General features: G+C 45.3%; 1 protein-coding gene across 4 annotated transcripts in view; it reads left to right on the top strand.

The window, feature by feature from the left end:
- CD82 (CD82 molecule) overlaps positions 1–19,141 on the top strand; it is a 38,597-nt gene extending 19,456 nt beyond the window's left edge. For all 4 annotated transcript variants that reach the window (XM_017813426.1, XM_017813434.1, XM_017813453.1 and 1 more), the window contains exons 3-9: positions 5,302–5,374; positions 8,609–8,733; positions 9,847–9,921; positions 14,507–14,614; positions 16,665–16,856; positions 17,135–17,218; positions 17,735–19,141. In XM_017813426.1, coding sequence (XP_017668915.1) covers positions 5,302–5,374; positions 8,609–8,733; positions 9,847–9,921; positions 14,507–14,614; positions 16,665–16,856; positions 17,135–17,218; positions 17,735–17,812 — 735 coding nt within the window. In that variant the 3' untranslated portion in view covers positions 17,813–19,141. The remainder of the gene's footprint in view (positions 1–5,301; positions 5,375–8,608; positions 8,734–9,846; positions 9,922–14,506; positions 14,615–16,664; positions 16,857–17,134; positions 17,219–17,734) is intronic.
- Positions 19,142–19,147: the final 6 nt, after the last annotated feature.

Genomic DNA, 19,147 nt, shown 5'->3' with positions numbered 1-19,147 from the left:
GAAGCTCAGGGATGTCAGAGCTGCTGTGTATGTCTCAGGTGTGCTGAGCAGCTCAGCTCCCAGACCTGCAGTCTCCAGTGCACACAGTTCCTTTCCTGCACTGGGAAGGGAAAGAGGAGTTATAGGTTCTTTCTGGAAAGAGAGTAGTTGTAACTACTTTCTCTGACACATCTGGAGCAGCAGCTGAACTATCCCTGAGCAGCAAAGCTACGAAACCTGCCAAGTAATGGCAGTGCCCTCCTAAATAGGCCAGGCAGGCTTCAAAGAACAACTCTAATTTTGTTTGAGTCCCAACGGCTGGTTTTGATTTTTAACGAGATGAATTAGTCCAAGTTTGAAATGGAGTTGGGAGGTGGGGCAGACTGGGGCAGGCTTGTCTGGGGAAATGAAGCAGCCCACTGGGTGCAGTTATTTTCAAGTGTGAGGCTTAGCAAAAGATGAACTCCTTTTGGAACAGAATGGGTCTGGGAGGGCCACACACATTCTTACACGTATCCCTTTTTGAAGCTTACATATTTTGTGTCATGTGGACGGTGTTGGTGATGATCATACTGTTGGTGATGCCTACTTCCATGGAATTGTGTAGTGGGGATGTACAAGGTTTCAGCTTTCTGCATTTCAGCAAGGAATAGCCTGTCTGATATTGTTACACTTGTGCAGCGTGTAAGGAGAAGGAAGGGTCAGGCTGGGAGAGAAGGGAGAGAACTGGAGCATGATAAGGTGAGCACAGCTTTCTGGTCTCTGTCCCTGCACACAGCTTCCCTTTTGCTTCCTTCATGGCTGTACTGTGCTGCTAGCACACACAATGAACTTGAGGCACATCTGGATCTGGTTTCCCTTGCCTACTGTGCTCGCTCTTTGCTCTTTGCATTTTGCTTCCATCCTAAGAGTAGTTAGGTGTGGTCTATCAGCCCAAAGTCAGGGGTGCTCAGAGCATCCATGGGGAAGGTTCTTGGGAGAGAGGGGAGAGGAGAGTTTTTTCAAGTGCTACTGGGACTTCCAGAGTATGATTCAGTCCACTTTAAAAATAGGAAAAATCCAGCTGAGTCCAGGCCTGTCCCCCTATTAGTGCAGGACTCCTCTGAAGGCATTAAGATTCAGGCTATCTCCTCTCTTGAAGAGGTGATAAATTCTAAGCAGCATATAACAACCAGTCTACCCTGGTAAGCAGAGCTGTATTTGTTAAGGCAGCGTTTGAGTCTTGCTGAAACCCAATACCTGGGCACTGGCTAGTTTTTCTTTATGCCTAAACCTAAGTCCAAGTTCATAAGCTAATCTCTGTACAGAGAAAGTTCTCGTCAAGAAAGCCAGCCTAGTGTATGAGGAAGGGGGATGACAACCTGATATGCTACAGTGCCTTACAATAGTGTCACTGTTTTTGCTGTATGCTGTCAGTTGTTATTGTGGTATCTCTATTCCACATTGCCTTTCCCTCCTTTCTTTGCTGAGCCATGGTTGCAGGCAGCCTGTGGGGATAGATGTGCTCTCAGGAGGCAGAGTTGAGCTGCTTTGTTGGGCTGACCCACATCTGCGCTGCATTTTCCTGAATTTTGTGAAACTGGTAGGATGGCAGGCTCTGAATCCTTCTGTGGATGCTGAGGAGGCTTGAGGACTCCTCACTGGGTGGCAAGTGATGGGAAGCAGATGTTCTTTGTCTTGTGCACGCCCTGCTCCAAACCTACTCTGCTGTAGCACCCAGCCCCTCTCCCTCTTGTGGAAAGCTGGTCTGGTGCACTGAGCTGGGCCTGGAGAGTAAGAGCTTTAAGACAGGTTGTGTGTGAGAAGGTCTGTGCTGACTGAAGGGAAGTTGCTTTAAATGAGCTCTTTAAGCCTGCCATGCAGCATGGGCACTATCATCACCTCAGGCTGCTCTGTCAACATGAGGTCTCCAAAGCCATTGTGTTCTGGGGTGGAGCTCGATACTTCTCTAGAGTGAAGATTTTGAGTGTACTTCTGTCTTGACTGATGGCAAGCTTTTTGCACATGCCAGATGTTGAGGAAGGTGGCATCCATTACTGTCTCGCTATCACAGGAAGTAGTTGACCTGAGAAGTTTTTCCTCTATGGTTGTTCAAAGTCTGAATTGGGGAGGGGAGTGTGGTTGTTCTTGAGTTTATACAATGTGGTAGAGCAATACTAATCTAGCAGAGAAACTGCTTGTGTTGAGTTGCTGGGACCTCTCAGCCCAGACAGGTCTTGCATATCTTTGGCTGGTTTCCTGAAGCTGCTGAGTTTTGTTGAGGAGCATGCTTCTGCAATATGAACATTAATGCTGGTGATGAAGCCCTGTGTCTGCTTTGGACCTTGAGGTGAGCCTATGTAATTGCACCCTGTGCAGGCCAACCCTAGCTGTCTGAAGTGTGTTCTTCAGCCTTGCTGACAATTGAAGCCTTTAGAGACATGCTGGTGACTCTTTTTGGGCGTTAGTCATTGAAATAGCACTGCTCTACAGCTTGAGGTCTGTGAGAAAGTCACTTGCTATAGCTGAAGTAGTTCAGGGACTTGGTGGTATTTTGCAGTCTTGGAGCCTTACTTCAGGGAAGGGTTTGACCTGCTTCAATTGAAGGGAAGAAGGTTACTTGGACTGCTTGCCTGCTTGCTAGAAAAGATACCAAAAACACAAGCTTGGAGTATAATCTTAGTTTCTCTCATCAGAACTTAACATTTCTACCTTCTTGGCTAGCAGACACGTGCCGTAGCACATGCTTCTTCTTAAAGGGAAAGCAGCTCTTTGAGACAAGTTCAACACTCTTTGGAAACTATTTGTTTAGAATATATAACTGTCCTACTTGTAACCCCTCTGTAAGTGCAGCAGAAGGCTATTACCTAAAGCAAAGTCTGGAGTTTAAGAGCCTTTTTCTTGTCCCCTGTGCCAGGCTCAGTGTTACCTCACACAATCTGAGTGTAAAGGAAAGCAGTGCTGGGGAAGGATAATTGGGAACCCCCAGCTGCTTCTTCCAGAAAGATGAGTCAGCTCCATCACAGCTTGGTTTTTCCAAGCCCCTCTTGACTGGCTCTCTGTGGGAAACTGCTGACCCTGCCTTGAGGGAGCTGCATCCTTCTGGCTTGGGCATGGAAGGACATTTTGCTGAAATTGGGGGTGAAACCTCCCCCTATCCCCCCAGGGAGGAGGGGAGACATGTTTTCCCCACTTCAGGAATTTACAGCAATGAAGCAGAGGACTTAAAATCCATGCAAAGCAGACATGATTTCTTCCATGGAGGGTCTGAAGCCAAGGCAGTGGCAGAAGCAGCCTTGCTATGAGAGGCAAACTTCTGAAGATGCTGAGCAGAGATACTGTCCTGCTATGAGGTAAATATACCTTTGTTAATAGGACAGTGTTTTCTGCCTGGGGCTGTTGCTTCTCTGCCTTCCCCTTGTGGTGTTTTCCACAGCAGCTCCTGGCAAACATACAAGTTGTGGACTGGAGAAAAGATCAGAGTGAAAACAGGCCTTGGATACTTTGAGCACCTCATAGCAAATAACTTCCCAGAAATTCTGCTCAGAAGCCCTTCTGTGTTTTGTCTGCAGCAGTAAAACTTAGGTGACATTTCAGGGTCAGTGAACCAAAAGAGATGTCCCATATGCCTGGTTTGCATCTTTGTTAAGACAAATATTTATTGAGACTATAGTTTAAATGTGAGACAGCCTCAAACTGTCAGTTCAGCAGTTCTGGGTACTACCAAGTTTGAGAGGAATTTTTTAGGTGTCACAGCTGTTGCACATTCAAGAGGCCTTTCTAACTTGATCACCAGATTGTGTGTTGTGGGTGCAGCATGTTGGAGCAAGGGGGAATTCTTTTTTTTCTGGGATACAACAGCTACATTTTTTCTGAATCTGAGTCAGTATGCTGTATCCATCTTCATAGGTGGGAACTTGCTTGATGACTTCCTAATCCTGTCCTGAGAGCTAACTACGTTGCACCCTCTGCCAAGCCAGGAAAGCTTGCAAGCAGCTTATTTCAGACTGTGGCTTTATCTTTGCTCAGAAAAGCTTCTTTGTATGAGGAGCTGAAGCATAGTGTAAACTTTCAAAATGTGGAGCCAGTGCCTGTCCATACAAGCCTCTCTGCCAGCTTGCTTTAGGTGGTGGTTTGGCATCCCAAGCATCAGAACATTCTCTAATGAAGTACAGAATTGCAATCTCTCTTCAGCCCTGTTAATTTATTTCACTTCATCCTTTCTTGAAATCTTGCTGCTGCTGCTTCTTGCAGTTCATGTCCTCTGGAAGCATGTCACTTGCAATTTTTGTCCTTCCCTTGTCTCTTCAAAGTCTATTTTAGATCTTTGCACAAATGGTTTCCAGTCTCTGCAGAATTCCAGGCTTCTCAGTATAGTTACTTTATTATGGGTGTAGTGGTGCTCTTACCCTACTTTGGGAACTGGGGTCATCTACACTGAAACACCTCACAGTGTAGTATAAAACATGGTGATACTTGGAAGCTAAAACAGAGCATGCTTCCCCTTACCTTCCAAAGTGAGATGGGAAAATTGTGTGTTGCTTGACTTCTCAATTAGGTTCAGCTGAGTCCTCACAGGGATGTATTGCTCTACTAATCCTTGTCCTAGATAAAACTGTGTAGTGAGCAAGGCAGAGGCTGTTTCATAGAAGAGTTTCATAACTCTTGACTCTCTACTGGGGCTAAGATGTGTTGGCTTGAGGGGCTGTGGTATTCTGGCATAAAGTAGGGGCCAAGGCAAATGCCTAAACTTGGCTTTGGAAGGGATGAAGCACTTTGTTCAAAGGAACCTGCTGCTGGGTTTTTTTGTATTTGTGGTTTGAAGCCGTAACATTATAAGAGCCTGACAAGGCAAAGATTTCCCTTCTGGAAAGGTTCCAGCTGCCAGATATCTAATCCTTTGTCAGGCTTCCAGCCTGGGTCCATAGAGTCATGGGTTTCTCTATTCAAAAAATCTTTAAAATCATATATGTTTGTCCTTCTTCAGTTCTTCACAGAAGCAATGCACTTACCTTTTGCTTCTGACAACAATGTTCTAGCAGCAGGGCGTCTCTTCCTCAGACTGTTTTGAATGGTCCTCCTATACAACAACATCATGTACTATTCAAATACTGTGTGAAGGACTGCCAAGCAGATCTTGGGGCTCCTGTGCAGTTGGCTGAGGCATTTTTCCTGGAGTCATGCTAATCCTGTTTACTCTGGGAGGAGTACCATGGAGGAGATGGGCGGGAACAGCAAAGGAATGATTGTTTTTAGTCTGGAAATATGGATAATGGTGACTGCCTCCTCTTATTTGTCTAAGCTAATAAGCCAGCTATGTATGTTTTGTTCTTGCTCTTTCAGATCCTGGGGGCTGTCATCCTGGGGTTTGGAATATGGATTCTGGCCGACAAAACCAGTTTCATTGCGGTTCTACGTAAGCCTGTGTTTCTTCATCTTCATTCTTCTTCTGAATTGACTTTGGTCTGGAGTTGTGTTTCACCATTATGTAGACTAGGAAAGGCAATACTTTTGTGCATGGTCTGTGGCCTGAGCAGTAACACTGGTCTTTAGCAAGATGGGACTCTTATCAGGGACAGGATGAAAGGGAGCAACCCTGGAGACACAGCATTCCTCCTAGTCTTGTGGATTGCAACACCACGGTCAGACTGAGACCATTGCCACTTCAACCAACAATCCAAATATTTTATCTTAAACATAGGGAATAGTATTTCATCCTATTTTCACTGCATACTCAGTTTCCACAAGAGCTTCCTTATTACCGTCGGGTCCAAAGACTCACAATCCCTTAATGTAGTTTTGCTGTGTGAGTCCTCCATGCTTCCATTACTTGCTTTCTGTATTGATCTACTTCAATTTGACTGTTTTAAATGCCAAAGAAAATAAGTACCTAGTTTTATTGATGCTTCATGTACATTGACAGTAGACACTATATTTGTTCCTAAGCAGTTGAGGATGTAGATTTGAGTATTTGATGGAAGGGGACTTGAGTTTTAACAAAGAGTCTACTTTCTGCAATAATCAGAAAAGTGAGCTGACTTAGCAGAGTCTGGGCTTCATAGGACTGTAAGCGGACTTTCACCAAATGAGTAGCTCAGCTCCGTCTTTCACAGGCTCTACTTCCTTTGCACTTTTTCCTAGAGGAGACTTCAAACAACTTTTCAGTTTGGTGGGTCTGGTTACTTGTTGCCACTACCTCCAGAATTGCTGAGTCTGACACCAGCCTCAGATGCTGCAGTAAGGCTGTGTGCACACTGCTTGCGGCCCCAGAGAATGAACACTAGTGGCATTCATAGTCCCTTTTCCAATTAGACTGATTCTGCAAGGAGCTTTATCTCCCAAGTCCTGCTGAGCACTCTAGCCTGGCTTTGGAAGGTGCTGGGTGGAGAGATACCCCCTGCTAATACTGCACATGTGAATACTGCTACACTGTTTTTGTGCTGTGGCATCTGGCTTGCTACTGCAGTACTAGAAGGTCAAGAAGCACAACAAGGGGTGTTGGTTAATAAAGTGGGGACATGAGCAGAAACAAACTAATACATGCAGCCTAAAAGGAGCTTATCGGGGCCTGGCTGTTTGCAGCACCCCTCGCAGTGTGAGGTGTGCTTAGTACCAGTGGGCCAGCAGCTGTTCCCTCAGGTTTTTGGGTGTAACAGCCACTTGTGGAGGTAGAAGTCCCTGAGCTTGGCTCAGATTCTTCCCATTTTACTTGGAATCTCTGCTAACAGAGCATTTAAGGATTTTGTTTCCTTCCTGGAGATTTCCAGAATCAGCTCTTTCTCCCTGCCCCCTCACTTCCTTTCCCATGCCTTGCCCCTCTTTGCCTCTGCTTTAGTGACCTAGGCATCAGGGAGGAAGCTCGGCACAGCAGGGCACTCCAGCTGCTGCCAAAGAAGCCTGTTGTACTTGCTTGGCTACCTGCCCAGTGCAGAGGAAAACATGGAGCGACAGGAAAAGAGCAGGAGTTGAATGCCTGCAGAGCCTTCTGTTGCAAGACAAGACTACTGCAGATAAGAAGTGCAAGTATGACTCCTGAACGCTGTCAGTTCACCAAAGGCTTCTGAGTTGGAAATAGCTTTCTCTTTCTTGTAATGGAAAGTTGACTTAGTGATTTCTAGCACTGTGGAGGTGCTGCAGCCTGGGCACTTGAACACTTAGTGTATGATGGCTGAGCAAATTTTGAGAGGGAATAGTATAGACTTGTGAAGGCCACTCCTGTAAGGCTGCTTCTTCAGTAAATGCTTTGCAGTATCACCACCTAATCTGCACAGCAAGAGTCACAGGACTGGTGAGGAAGTAGGATCCTGGCTTCTGGGGCATATGTCCACCCAGGGAGAGTCTGACCTGGAAATTAATCAAGGATGAAATGACCTGTGTAGCGAATGGATCTAGTTCACTTTTTGATAAGTGAACTTTCCTCTGTTCTAGGGAAAAGGCTTTGGAAGCTGGTGACTTGCACCAGGTATCAGAAGTAGGGGAAGATATGTATGAGGTGGGAGAGTATTAGTCTGGATTTGATTACTCTTTTAATGTATTTCAGAAGAAGCTTGCCTCCTGGGACTTCTGTTCAGGAAACTAAATGCTGAGCTCTAAAAATGTATTTTCATTAATCACTGGACATCCAGAATTCCCCTACACTGTGCAGCTTTCAGATTTAAGAATGTCTCTTAATGATAAATGAGGTTTCTAGTTACTATTTCTAGACAGTATCTCTTCAACATTTATGCTGTCATACTTGCTCTCTCCAATCCTATCCTACAAGAAACAGTCCAGTGACCAACTCAAATGTAAGCACTTGTTTCTTCTGTTACTCGCAGTACTAAATGGTGAGGGGAGAGGGCTGACAGCACCAGCATGGCTGAAATAATACGACCTAACTTAGTTGAAAAACTGTTGAGCATTCAAGAGCACAGTCAGTCCAGACAAAAGCAGGAGGATAGCTAGGAGGTATTGTAAAAGTAGCTAATTTGGGCATGATATCTGTTTTGATCCTAGAATAGCATCTGTTTGCAGGGGGTCATGCACAGGTCCTGCAACAGCCTTCAGTAAGTACCTGGCTTCAAGTCATTCAACACTGACTTGTCAAGTAACCTGTCACATCATCTGTGCTCAACACTAGCTGTAGCTCTTGTTTCATGTTTCACTCCACAGAGTTAGTGTGTCCCACTGTTGACCGTAACTGGATAAGTAAAAACAGAATGGCTAGAACAAAGAATAAAGTGAAAAGATGATTCAAAAAGGGGTTTTAGAATTTGGACGAAAGCTTCTGGGAAGATGGCAAAGGGAATTCAAGCAAATAGGTAGTAGTTGTAGAGTAGAACATCCTTTATCTTATTCTCACTCAGAGTGCTTTCATGAGGGAGTAAAATTCCAGTAAGCAGCTAACTTTCTCCAAACAAGGTTCATTTGTTTCAAGTGACCTTGAGTCTTCCAGACCCTGGAGACCTGCAGGCTGGCTTTGAAAGTCTACCTTCAATCAGAGGACACCCAGAAGCAGCTTTTTGTCACCACGTTCAGCACACCTCTGTGCAGTCCCTTTGTTGAAGACAAAATACAGTTACCAGGAGATAGGGACACAGCTCTATAAATGATGATGGCAGATGAAGTTTTTGTCAGTAGCTAATGTTGTTCCCTCTCGTGGCTCCTACAGAGACGTCATCTCCCTCCCTGAAGACTGGTGCATACATTCTCATCGGTGTTGGGGCACTCACCATGCTCATGGGGTTCCTGGGCTGTCTTGGAGCAGTCAATGAAATTCGATGTCTCTTGGGTCTGGTGAGAGTATTCATGCTGTTTAATAACTCTCCTGTGAAATATCTGTTGAATTGTAGCTGGATCTCTGGTCTCCTGGGGATAGTACTTTGCTAGGTCAACTTAGATCTATTTCTTAATTTGCACATGTTAAATTCTCCAGCAGTCAACAGACTGCAGCAGAGCTACCTCAGAGACTACTGAGATGATAACTGTGAAATGAGAGAGGATGTCACTGACTCTTTTTGCACATAGTGAGTTCAGGACTGCCAACTGCAAGTGTCTCAAGTGACCCTGTACCCTGTCCCCCTTGCCCTGACTTCGCAGTTGGTATCAAGCACAGTGAAAGAGAACGGGAAGAATGACAGTGTCCTGCCATGCTACGAAGTTCAGCTTCTGTGGAAAGTGTAAGAGTCGAGAGAGACTCAACTAGGAATGTCCTGTATGTCAGGACTTCTCTTCAAATAGTTCATCTATAGGAAGTTTTCTGGCTGTGATGGACGAGATGGCATTAGCTTCATACACCTCAGCCTGCTACTTGACTTGGGCTTATTCAGAGCACATGTGTATAGGAACTCAAATATCGCACACATTGTGTGTCCTGGTTCTAGGGGCATCTCCTAGTGTTACGGTAGTAGCTGCCATCGTTTAAAAGTAACCTCAGCAGTTTGCTGGTGAATCTTAAATTTAGATCCTCAAACAAGTAGAATAGCATTTTTTAAAAAGGTAATTGACTTTAAAAACAGTTTTGAAAAACTAGGTTTGTAAAATTGACTCTGTTTTTCTGTTGAGGTTTGGGATAGGCAGAGTCCAACTGATGGAGGCCAGAGTGGTCTGGGAATGGAGCTGGAGGTGGGAAAGGGAGTCCCAGTTAGAATGACATATGCAGACAGTGCTTGTAAGCCCTCTCCCTCCAGAAGTCTTCCTGTTGGCCTGCTGGGAGAAGTGCTGAGGTGCACTGCTCTGATGTGGATGCTTGTATGTAAGCCTTTTCCCAGGAAGAACATTGTTGATAGCAGTTTGTCTGCAAGCACAGAAGATGTTAGCTCAATGTTGTGATTTCTCTTTTATATGAAACCTTATTAAACTTGTGCTATTATGTACAGACTATTCTAAAGGTTTCTTTTTGGTTTCCAGTACTTCACCTGCCTGATGATAATCCTCATTACTCAGGTTGCTGCTGGACTGGTCATCTACTTCCAGAAAGAAACGGTAAGTGTTTCTTACTGTGTATCTTTTCCTTGGTCTTGGTTTGGGAAAACAGGAGACATCTAAAAATTCTTTCTTCCAAACTAGGCTATAACGAACAGGCATAACTGGATTCTCCTTTCCTCTACCCACACTCAGCAGCTTTGCTGGGCAGTTTGCTTTTTCTGTATCTGCCTCAGTAGTGCTGCTTTCTCAAGTAATATGAAGCTCTGTTTGGTATGCAGGCTTTATTTTTGGGTAGTGGGAACAGTAAAAAGAAAATCTTGAAAGGCTGTAGACTTCACCTCCTCTTGATCCTGCTGTAGCAAAGTATTTGGGCAGGTATTAGCAGTGGTTACTACCATGTTGCCATCACTGGTGCCTTGAGGAGTTACCGGCCTAAGCACTTTTAGGACTGGTCTACCTCCTTGTACCATCTTGTTCTGTGCTTTCGGTGTTTCTGCATCTGTACAAAACTCTCCTTGCAAGAGCTCTCCTCTTTCCCCAAGAGCAAACCCAAATATCTGATGGTTCCTGTTCTAGAACTGGAGCTTAAAAACAAGTGGTTTAATATTTTGAAGTGGGTCTGTTTGTCAGGAATGCAGTTTCACAGTGTATGCTTCTAGAGCTCCAACAGGCTTGGTAGTGTAAAGGGAATAATTCCTGAGCTACCTAAGTGCATTGCAATAACTCATCCTGGCTAAACTGGGAGCCACAGACATGCAGTCACAAGTTATAACTGTGGGGTCATTACTGGCTTCTGGTACCAGTTGTGGATAACCCGTCCTTTGCTGCATAACTGTATATCTATAGCACTGTATGGCTGTGCTTGTTTCTCCTAAGCCAGCCCTTCAGCTAGGCAGTTACAGAAAACAGATGGCTGAGGAAGTTATGGATGGGACCTGGTGGAGTAGTTTGGGAGCAGAGGGAAGGTGCCTTCCATGAGCCTAACGGATATGAGCTTTGTGTAAGTGGCTGTGGTGACGCTGAACAGCTGTTGCCTGGGTTCCTTGCCAGATGTGGTGTGAATGTAGCTTGCTCTTTGGGCTGACTGAAGCTGAAGGAGAAAATAAAATGTTGGCTAACAGGTGTGTAAAGATGCAACTTTAAATGAGCTGCTGATTCTCAACAGCTCTGACTAATACAGGGAGGAGCTGTGGGGATGGGCATTCCCCTGTGATGGGGAAATACGACTTTTCAGACCATGAAATTCTGTACCTCTGTTATTTCTCCTCCAGTTGTCACTCTGCTCTAAAATAAACTCTAGCTTTTAAGCTGTAGCTCTTCATTTAAACCTCAGTCAGACCTCGGAGAGATTAAAGTGCTGGGGGTTATTCTGCACAGCCCTGGGAGCTGGTGTGACTGACATCATCACTTGTACAGATCTGACAGAACGGTCAGGGAAGCTGTGCTTTGAACAAATGCTCCTGTTCAGTCCTCAGTGAACAAAATCCACGGAAAAGCTTTTTTCTAGAGCCCTTCTATTTCAGGGGTCCTCCAAAGTGCCAGCCTAAAGGGCTAAGAAAAACTGTTTCAGGAAGGTCTTGGCTGAAGCCTCCAGCACACTGGTTTGAGGCTGTGCTTCAGTGCATGTCGCTCTGCTTCGCTTGGTGTGCGTCATCCCAGGGCAGCTCGGAGCACAGTGAAGCACACTGGAACTGCACAAGATCCAGTCCCTAGATGTCTATTGTGTTCTTTGTGTTTATTTCTTTCTGACTTTGGGAACTTGGTTGGACATGAAACAAGGAATAACAGAGTGAGGGAAAGGATTTTGGAACCAGGATGCAGCAAGTTGGTGCTTGCTCCTCCACTTCTTGTAACTCAAGTATTTATTTCTACAGGTTCGCTTGATGTTATTGGAATATCTGCTCCTTTTCGGTGTCAAAATCCCCTCCACCCTGACATGTGACAGTATATTGAAATAAAGTTGGCATAACTAAAAGGCCGAGCCTCTGACAGGAAGGCTGCTGCTTTGCCTCTGCCATGAGCACTGTTAGAGGAATGCCCCTTCAGACTGGAATTGCCCAGTGCTACTGGGAGGATGTTGATGCAACATTCATTTCCCTACATCTGCTGGTGGCTGAAACTGTGGAGAGGGTTTTTTTAATGGACAACGAAATAGTAACTTCACAAATGTTACAAATGGCATTCTGCTTTGTGAGCCTAATGTCGCTACTCACCTACATCTAGTGGATGACAAGCCCCTAAATGTGAGAGCCTGGGCAAAGTCTCTCTTGGCCTAGTCCACACAGTGCTCTGCAGCTTGCCTCTAAATGCTTGGAGTGAAGGAGAGCAGTGATGTTTTGGGAATAGTCCTACTTGCTCACTATTGTTTGCAGCAAACAGGCTTGGGTGATTTTGTGCAGTGACTTGTCTGGGGCTATGGACTATGCATTAGTTTACGAATCTGAAGTGCCTAGGTGGGGAGAGCTCCCTCCAGGTTTTTTGAGCCTATTTTTGTGTGCAGGCTAGATGCTAATAAATGCTGGAGGAAGAGTCTAGCTTGAGTCTGACAGAGGGAACAGGATAGATGACTGACAGTGGAAGAAGCCTGCACAATTCATTCTATGATAAGACTGGGATTGAAGACCCAGGCTCTTGCCTCTGGCATTCAGCTTTCTCCATCTCCCTCTTCAGTAAGCCCATGTGAAGGGGAGACTGACAGCCTTGCTGCTTTCTGGCAGTGGTCTGTGGCTTTTCCTGGAGCATTGAATGTCTCACAAAGCACTGAGTCCTGACAGGCCTTAAATGGGTGAAGATGGTGGAGATGTTGAAAGCCTGTCTAAGGGTTCCATAATCCCTTCTACCTTGTTGCTCTTTGTTTTACTCTGCCAGGTACCTAAGGGTGAACAGCTGCAGGTGCCTGTGTTTTCCCTTTGGGCTGCTCTGCTGGTTAAACTCATGAGCAAGCTGGCTGTGCGTGTGCTCTCCAGGGCTGTGCTATTGTTTGCGTAATATTCTCCTTTTCTCAGATTACTTTCTGAAACATGTAGGAATGCCTGAGTTTTTCTCTAGCTGAAATGCCTCACTCTTTGAAACCAGCGCTGTTTGCAAGACCTCTTGCCCATTCTTGTATAAGAGTAGGGGAATAACAGACATACAGCTTCCCTATGCAGCTGTGATTGGGGTCACCAGGTTCAGGTCTTGTCTTTGCTTGTGGTGGGGTCCTGGGATGGAGAACAGAAGCACTGTCTAGGGTTCTTGCAGAAGTGACACTTGGCTCCATCTGACCTAATAGCTAAGGGACTAGATGGGCCCAGGGTAGGAAAACAAATCCAGCTCTCCTTGCCTCCCTCTGCATGTGGAGCAGCAGTGTGCGGGAGGGGTGAGGGTGGGAACTCAGAGGTTCAGTAACTGATAAGGCTTATGGCAGAAGCCAAGGCCAATCTCATTAGTGAGAACCAGGTCAGGTTGCCTCAATTTGAAGGGAAGGAAAAGGGGAAGTGAAGTAATTAAAAGGGGAAGAGCTAGACATCGTGAGAAGAAAGATCATGCAGCTCCCATCTGTCTGGCCTGACATAGCTGGTCCTAGTGAACTGAGCTCCAATTTTCCTAGGAAGAAGAGTTGGTGATGTAGAAAAGCTTTTCTTAACAGTAGGAAGTGTTTCCTCTGGCTGAGTGTCCTGGGGTTTGCTGTGGTCATTTACCATGCTTAATAGTAGAAGAAAAGGGAAAAACCATTTCCACTGATTTGAAAGATGCTGTGGTACCACAGTCAAACAGGTAATATATAGGTTGGGAACATCCTAGTCCTTAGTCTGATGTAACTCTATCCCATCCCTCAGTCAGTCTAATGACATTTTTTTCCAACTTCTTGTTATCTGGGTCTGTCCTTAGCAGTAAGAGCTGTCATCATGTACAGGCTGATGAAGAAGAGCTTCAGAAGGAGGTGGGAGGAAGAAGGTGAAGGAGTCTGCCAGGTGTAGCTTGCACCTCTTATTGAACTGAAAGGTGTTGTAAATGTCTCTGGATAAGGAATGGGGTTGTAGGGATGATTTGATACACCTGAGCTTTGTGATAAGACTGTTAATGAGCAGTTTAGATAGTTGTAATACTTCCTGTCTTAATACAGAAACAGAAGTTGTAGGAGTCTGAGGAGAGGCCGTTCAAGGCCTTGTGAAAAAGGCGAGTTTCCACCAGCTGTTTGTCAGTAAACCCAGCTGCATACAGGAGCAGGAGAGTGACTCATACCTTCCCTGAGCAGTGGAGATGAACTGCAGTGACTGAGATTCTTGACCAGAGTTTTGCTGGCAGTACACAGACTCACATTTTTTGTGAGTCCTTAAGGCAATGTTGTCCTTCAGCTTACACTTACGTTGCACATCTCTCTTGTCTGGGGCAGGCAGTTCAGTCTGTGTCTTAGCAGGATAACTATACCCGGTTCTGTTTCCTTATGGCTCATCAGGCTTGAAGCCCTTCCCTGTGCCTGGGCAAGGACTTGCTGGGAAGCTTTGGCTGCTGCAGCGGCAAAGCTGCTGTCCTTAACTTATTACTTATTGCAGTTAGCTTTTTAGAGTGACTGAAGCTTCATATATGTATTCCAAGTCCCAAAGAAAAGGCTACAAGGAATTGACTAATGTAACTCTCCTGCCTCTTTTTTTCTTGACAGCTGAAAGGAGAGTTGTCCCACATAGTTAAAGATCTGATTGAAAAGTATAACCCTTTGAATGAAGATAAGAAGAACTTGCAAGAAGTATGGGACTATGTGCAAATACAGGTGAGTCATGGGGGACACCAAGAGTTAGATGACTTGTCAGTTCAGACAATGGCCTTTAAAGCTAGGCTGAGGACAGGGAAACAGATATTGCATGTTGGTCTGACTGATCTGCAAAATTGCCTGTGAGGTTTGGTGCCTGCAGACTAGAAAATGGTCTTGCTTGCTACTACTAGGTCAGACCCTGGACCATTTCTACATATTGGCTGTTAAAACTAACTAGTATCGGCTGCATGGCCTAATGTATCCAGCCTGTCCTTGTTTGGTGGGCCTCTGAATACTAGCATGTGAAAACCACTTTGCATATGACTTTTGTAGCAAGTTTGCATATGATATTTGTAGCAAGCTTATTGCTGGGCAAGTCAGCAGCACCATCTGCCTTACTACTTGGTGCATGTTGCTTGCTTATTGTGATGGCTCTTCTGCAAGTGTCAGCATTCTTGGGAGCCATCCAACTGCCCATGGTTTCTGTTTTAGCATCAGGGTCAGCACTTGAGCAGCTAGAGAGTATTCAAGCACACTGGAGTCATGACAGCTGTTTACTGCCAAACCACAAGCCTTGAGAGCTGGCTGGCTGTTGTGGTTAAATACATGCCCAGCATGGGACTGATGTGTAGTAAGTACAAGTAATAGCATTTGTCTTCTGTCTGTTCTTTGGTCTGCAAAATGTTGACCTGCAGTATTTCTCCTCCTTGGAGAATGATTTATTTATGTTTTATCACTGTGGTTGCAACTCCTTGCTAGTGAACAGAAGAGAAGCCTGAATCTACTGTGGAGAGAGGCTCACGCTTGAGCCCTTTTTGTATGTAAGAAGACAAGAGGGTTTTGTAGAGGTGGAGAAGTAGAGTGTTGGGAGTCTTTGCACACTGAAGTTAGCATTTGAAAGGGGGTGGATATTCTGTAGACCAGTCTTGAAGTTAAAGTCCAAACCTCTTGTGAGGCAGAGGTAGTTCTTTCTGGAGGCTAGATCTTCACAACCCTTGTTGGGAATGCAAATACTTGTCCTGGTGTGGATGTTCAGCTGTTTCTATCTCTGCTTCGTGTCTGTTATAGCAGAAACACTGCTTTTCCTTTCTGGGCAGAGGGAGATTTTCCCTAACCTTCTACCTTGAGATTTATAGCCTTTCTGCTGTGTGCCACCATGCAGGCACAGGGATCCATGCTTATGATAGGATCTTAGTACTTGCTGGACTTCCCTATGTGCTTTCCCCTCCAGCAACTACAGTTTTATCACGTGGCTGTATAGAAATGTAAATGTTTCTTTGGATGGAAAATATTCCTCATCCCATTTTCCAGCCAGTCCCCACTGCAGCCAGGCAGGCGCTAGCTCACGGTGACGTGCTGGGGCTCGGCAGCCTGGTGACGCCATCGTGCGGTGGCTGCTGCTGTCCCCGGGGCCACCGCTGAGATCAGTGGTACCTTGCGACTGGGAACAAGAAAATGAGAAGTTCCTGTTTCGCGTCTGATCAAAAAATGTGTGCTACTCAAAGAAAAATCAAGTATTATCATCTAAACCTATGTAAGTGGCATCACTAGTGGAAGACTAGGTAGTAAGGCTTTTGACATGTCTGTGAATACACGTGATGAATTTTCAACATATGAATCTCTTGCCTGACTTGCCTCTCCCTCACCAAATCAACCTGCCAATGATAAAAGTGGAGGGACTGAAAAAATCTCTCAAATGTGTCACACAGGACAACTGCCCTCTTCCAGCTGACCCACCAGCAACACCTCCATTTGCATTTTTACCTTTATTTAGCATTGTCACCTGGAAATAAAAGGAGGTTTGCTAGTATTTAGTCTGCTAGAAGTCAACCTTTAACTCTTGTTTTGCTAGGAGAGTGATTCTTTAGTAGGAAATAATGTCCCTGTCTTCTGGACAGCCCTATGCATAAGTGAACAGGGTGGTGTTCTAATGCAGCTAATTCACGCAAATGGTATGACCTGACTGTTGTTGTTACATGGAGAGTTCCTGTGTACTTCTGCCTGTTTATTTTCAGTTATGTTGCCAGTGCAAAGTGTAAGACTGTGATGATCTTTCTCTGGTTATTAGATTTCCTGCTGTGGCTGGACTGGAGCAAAAGACTGGGAAGATAATGGGATTATTATCAACAAAAGCATGACTGAGTATCCCTGCTCCTGCTCCAATAGAACAGAAGACTTAGAGGAAGGAAGAGGTTTCTGTCGTCTGGATGATCCTGTCAATGGCACTGCAACCTATACTGACTGGCCTGTTCATGGGCAGGTGAGTGGATATGCCTGGACCCTGTGAAGCTTCCACTGAAGTTGCCGTATCTTTGTTCCTCTGGGAACTACTGTCATGTCATTAGTGCTTGAAGTACCTGTGGAATTTGGAGGAAGGGGGAACAGAGATCCCACCCTTTTTTGCTAAAGCTACCATGAAACTTGGTATAGCATGTAATGGAGATAATTCCTGCATGCAAAGGTGATGTGTTATGGATTTTTAGTCTTGAGATATTTAGATTCATGCTTCTTTTCCTTGTGACCGTATTTTTTCTATAGGGATGTATGGATGGTGTAGAGCAGTGGTTGAAGGACAACCTTGGTGTCATTCTTGGGGTTTGCACTGGTGTTGCTGTTATAGAGGTAAGTCATTTCCTGATGTGAACCCGTACTCTCTTACCATGGAGATTCTTTAAAAGGCAAAGCTATTTTCTTGAGTAATTGACACCTGGTTTAATGGTGGTGCAGTTTTAGCTCTTGGTTATGTCTACCTGGGCCTTTGAACTGCTGCTTTCATTGATTGGATTAAAAATGGAACAAAGCCCTGTCTACTTGTGGTTCCTTCTGATGTGTCTGACTCTTGACAATTCACTGTATGCATAACCAGGAAGACTGAGACAAGCAGCATCCTGCTAGTGAAATCCCACTTGTTGCCTTAAAAAGCCCATAACATAGATTCCTGAGGAAGGCACATCTTTCTGCAGTCCATTTTGCCATTCCAGTTACTGCATTTGCTTTGTGTTGTGGACCAATTCTATTCACCTGTGTGGTGTCATTGAAAGACATTCACTGTATTCTGCTCCCCCGTATCACCTGTTCTTGTTCCCCTATTATCTGTCTGGTTGCTGATTTTGTTCCCATTCTTCATACTTATTCCAGCTGCTGGGGATGATTCTGTCCATTTCGCTTTGCAAGAACATACATAGCGAAGACTACACCAAAGTACCCAAGTCTTGAGTTGGCTGACTCCAGAGCTACGGCACCACAGAGAAAGGAGCAAACAGAACATTCCTGCCTCATACCCAGACTGTCCAACCGTTGACCATTATTCCTGTGACATCCCATTTCTGATACCACTCTGCTAAGAACTGTTAGACCTGCAACACAGCCTGATCTTCTGGCAATAGGGCCATTGGGCCACCTGCATCCTGCCTCTGGATTATTTCTACTTCAAGAAGCAGAACTTGAACTGCCTCATATCACATGAGACACTGATTAACCTGAGGGGACAATGCTTTTGCTGCCTGCTCCATGATAAACAATACTACTCATATCATCATTCTACAACCCACTGGGCCTAACATACAGTAGCTTCTCTCTCCCTCGCTCTTCTCCTGCACATCTTTTCACCTCCCCCCAGAAGTCCCATCTCTTAGTCCCATGAGCCAGGAATTCTGTTGAGATTCCAGTGCTTTGGTAGCTTCACTTGCTTCACTGACTTGTGGTGGTAACTAATCATGCTTTATAGGCTTTTTCCTCCCTTGCAGTTAACCTTATTCGGCTCCTACTGTGCATCTTCCAGACTAGGTTCTCATCTGAAATAGAGTGCTACCGTCATACTTGCTTCTTCTGCTTCTGGAGTCAGCTATGCCTTGCCTTCAGTGGAGTTCTTCCCTTCGAGTGTGATGAGAAGCCACTGGGAGGGAGCCAAGCCTACCCATTAATTCCTAGTGTGACCTGGCTGATTGTGGTGGCAATGCTCAGCTACCTCTGGAATGGATCCTTGGGGTTTGGGTTTGATGCGTAGATGTTTCTCCCATTTGCCTCTTTACCTTTTCCTCTCCTCTTAGCTCCCCTTCGCTGGCTCCTGTCAGTTGAAGGTACTTCAGAGACTGCTGCATAGTGTGGACTCAGCCCCAGGCTGTCTCTGCTGGTTGCATTCTTGGGTTGCCAACTCTATAGAGGTTACGATTAATTTTGATTCTTCCCCTGCCCCTATATGAACCTAAAATTTGTTAGCTGTGGTTTTTAGATATGAATATGGAGGGATCTGACTGGATTGCTGATGCTGTATATTGGAAAGACCACTGCTACCAGTGCCCAGTGTAGGTTCTGTAGTTTGGATGCAAGAATAAGTTGCTTTTTTTTCAGTTGTCCATTTTTCTAACTCCACTGTGATCTGGAGCCATGGCTACATCCTGAGTTCTGTCTCAAGTGCCAGCACTGCAGCAGATAAGTAGCAGGTTCTGCAGTCATGCAGGGTGGGTGGATTCTGTGTTAAATGGCTGGGCTGTTCACTCTATTCAGCTAGTGGCCAGCAGCAAGGAGTGGTGTAGACCGAAAGAAGGTAGG

This window comes from Lepidothrix coronata, unplaced genomic scaffold, assembly GCF_001604755.1.
Source record: "Lepidothrix coronata isolate B3197 unplaced genomic scaffold, Lepidothrix_coronata-1.0 Scaffold1, whole genome shotgun sequence".
NCBI lineage: Eukaryota > Metazoa > Chordata > Aves > Passeriformes > Pipridae > Lepidothrix > Lepidothrix coronata.
The sequence above is the reverse complement of the archived record's forward strand: the minus strand, read 5'-3'. Positions and strand labels throughout refer to the sequence as shown.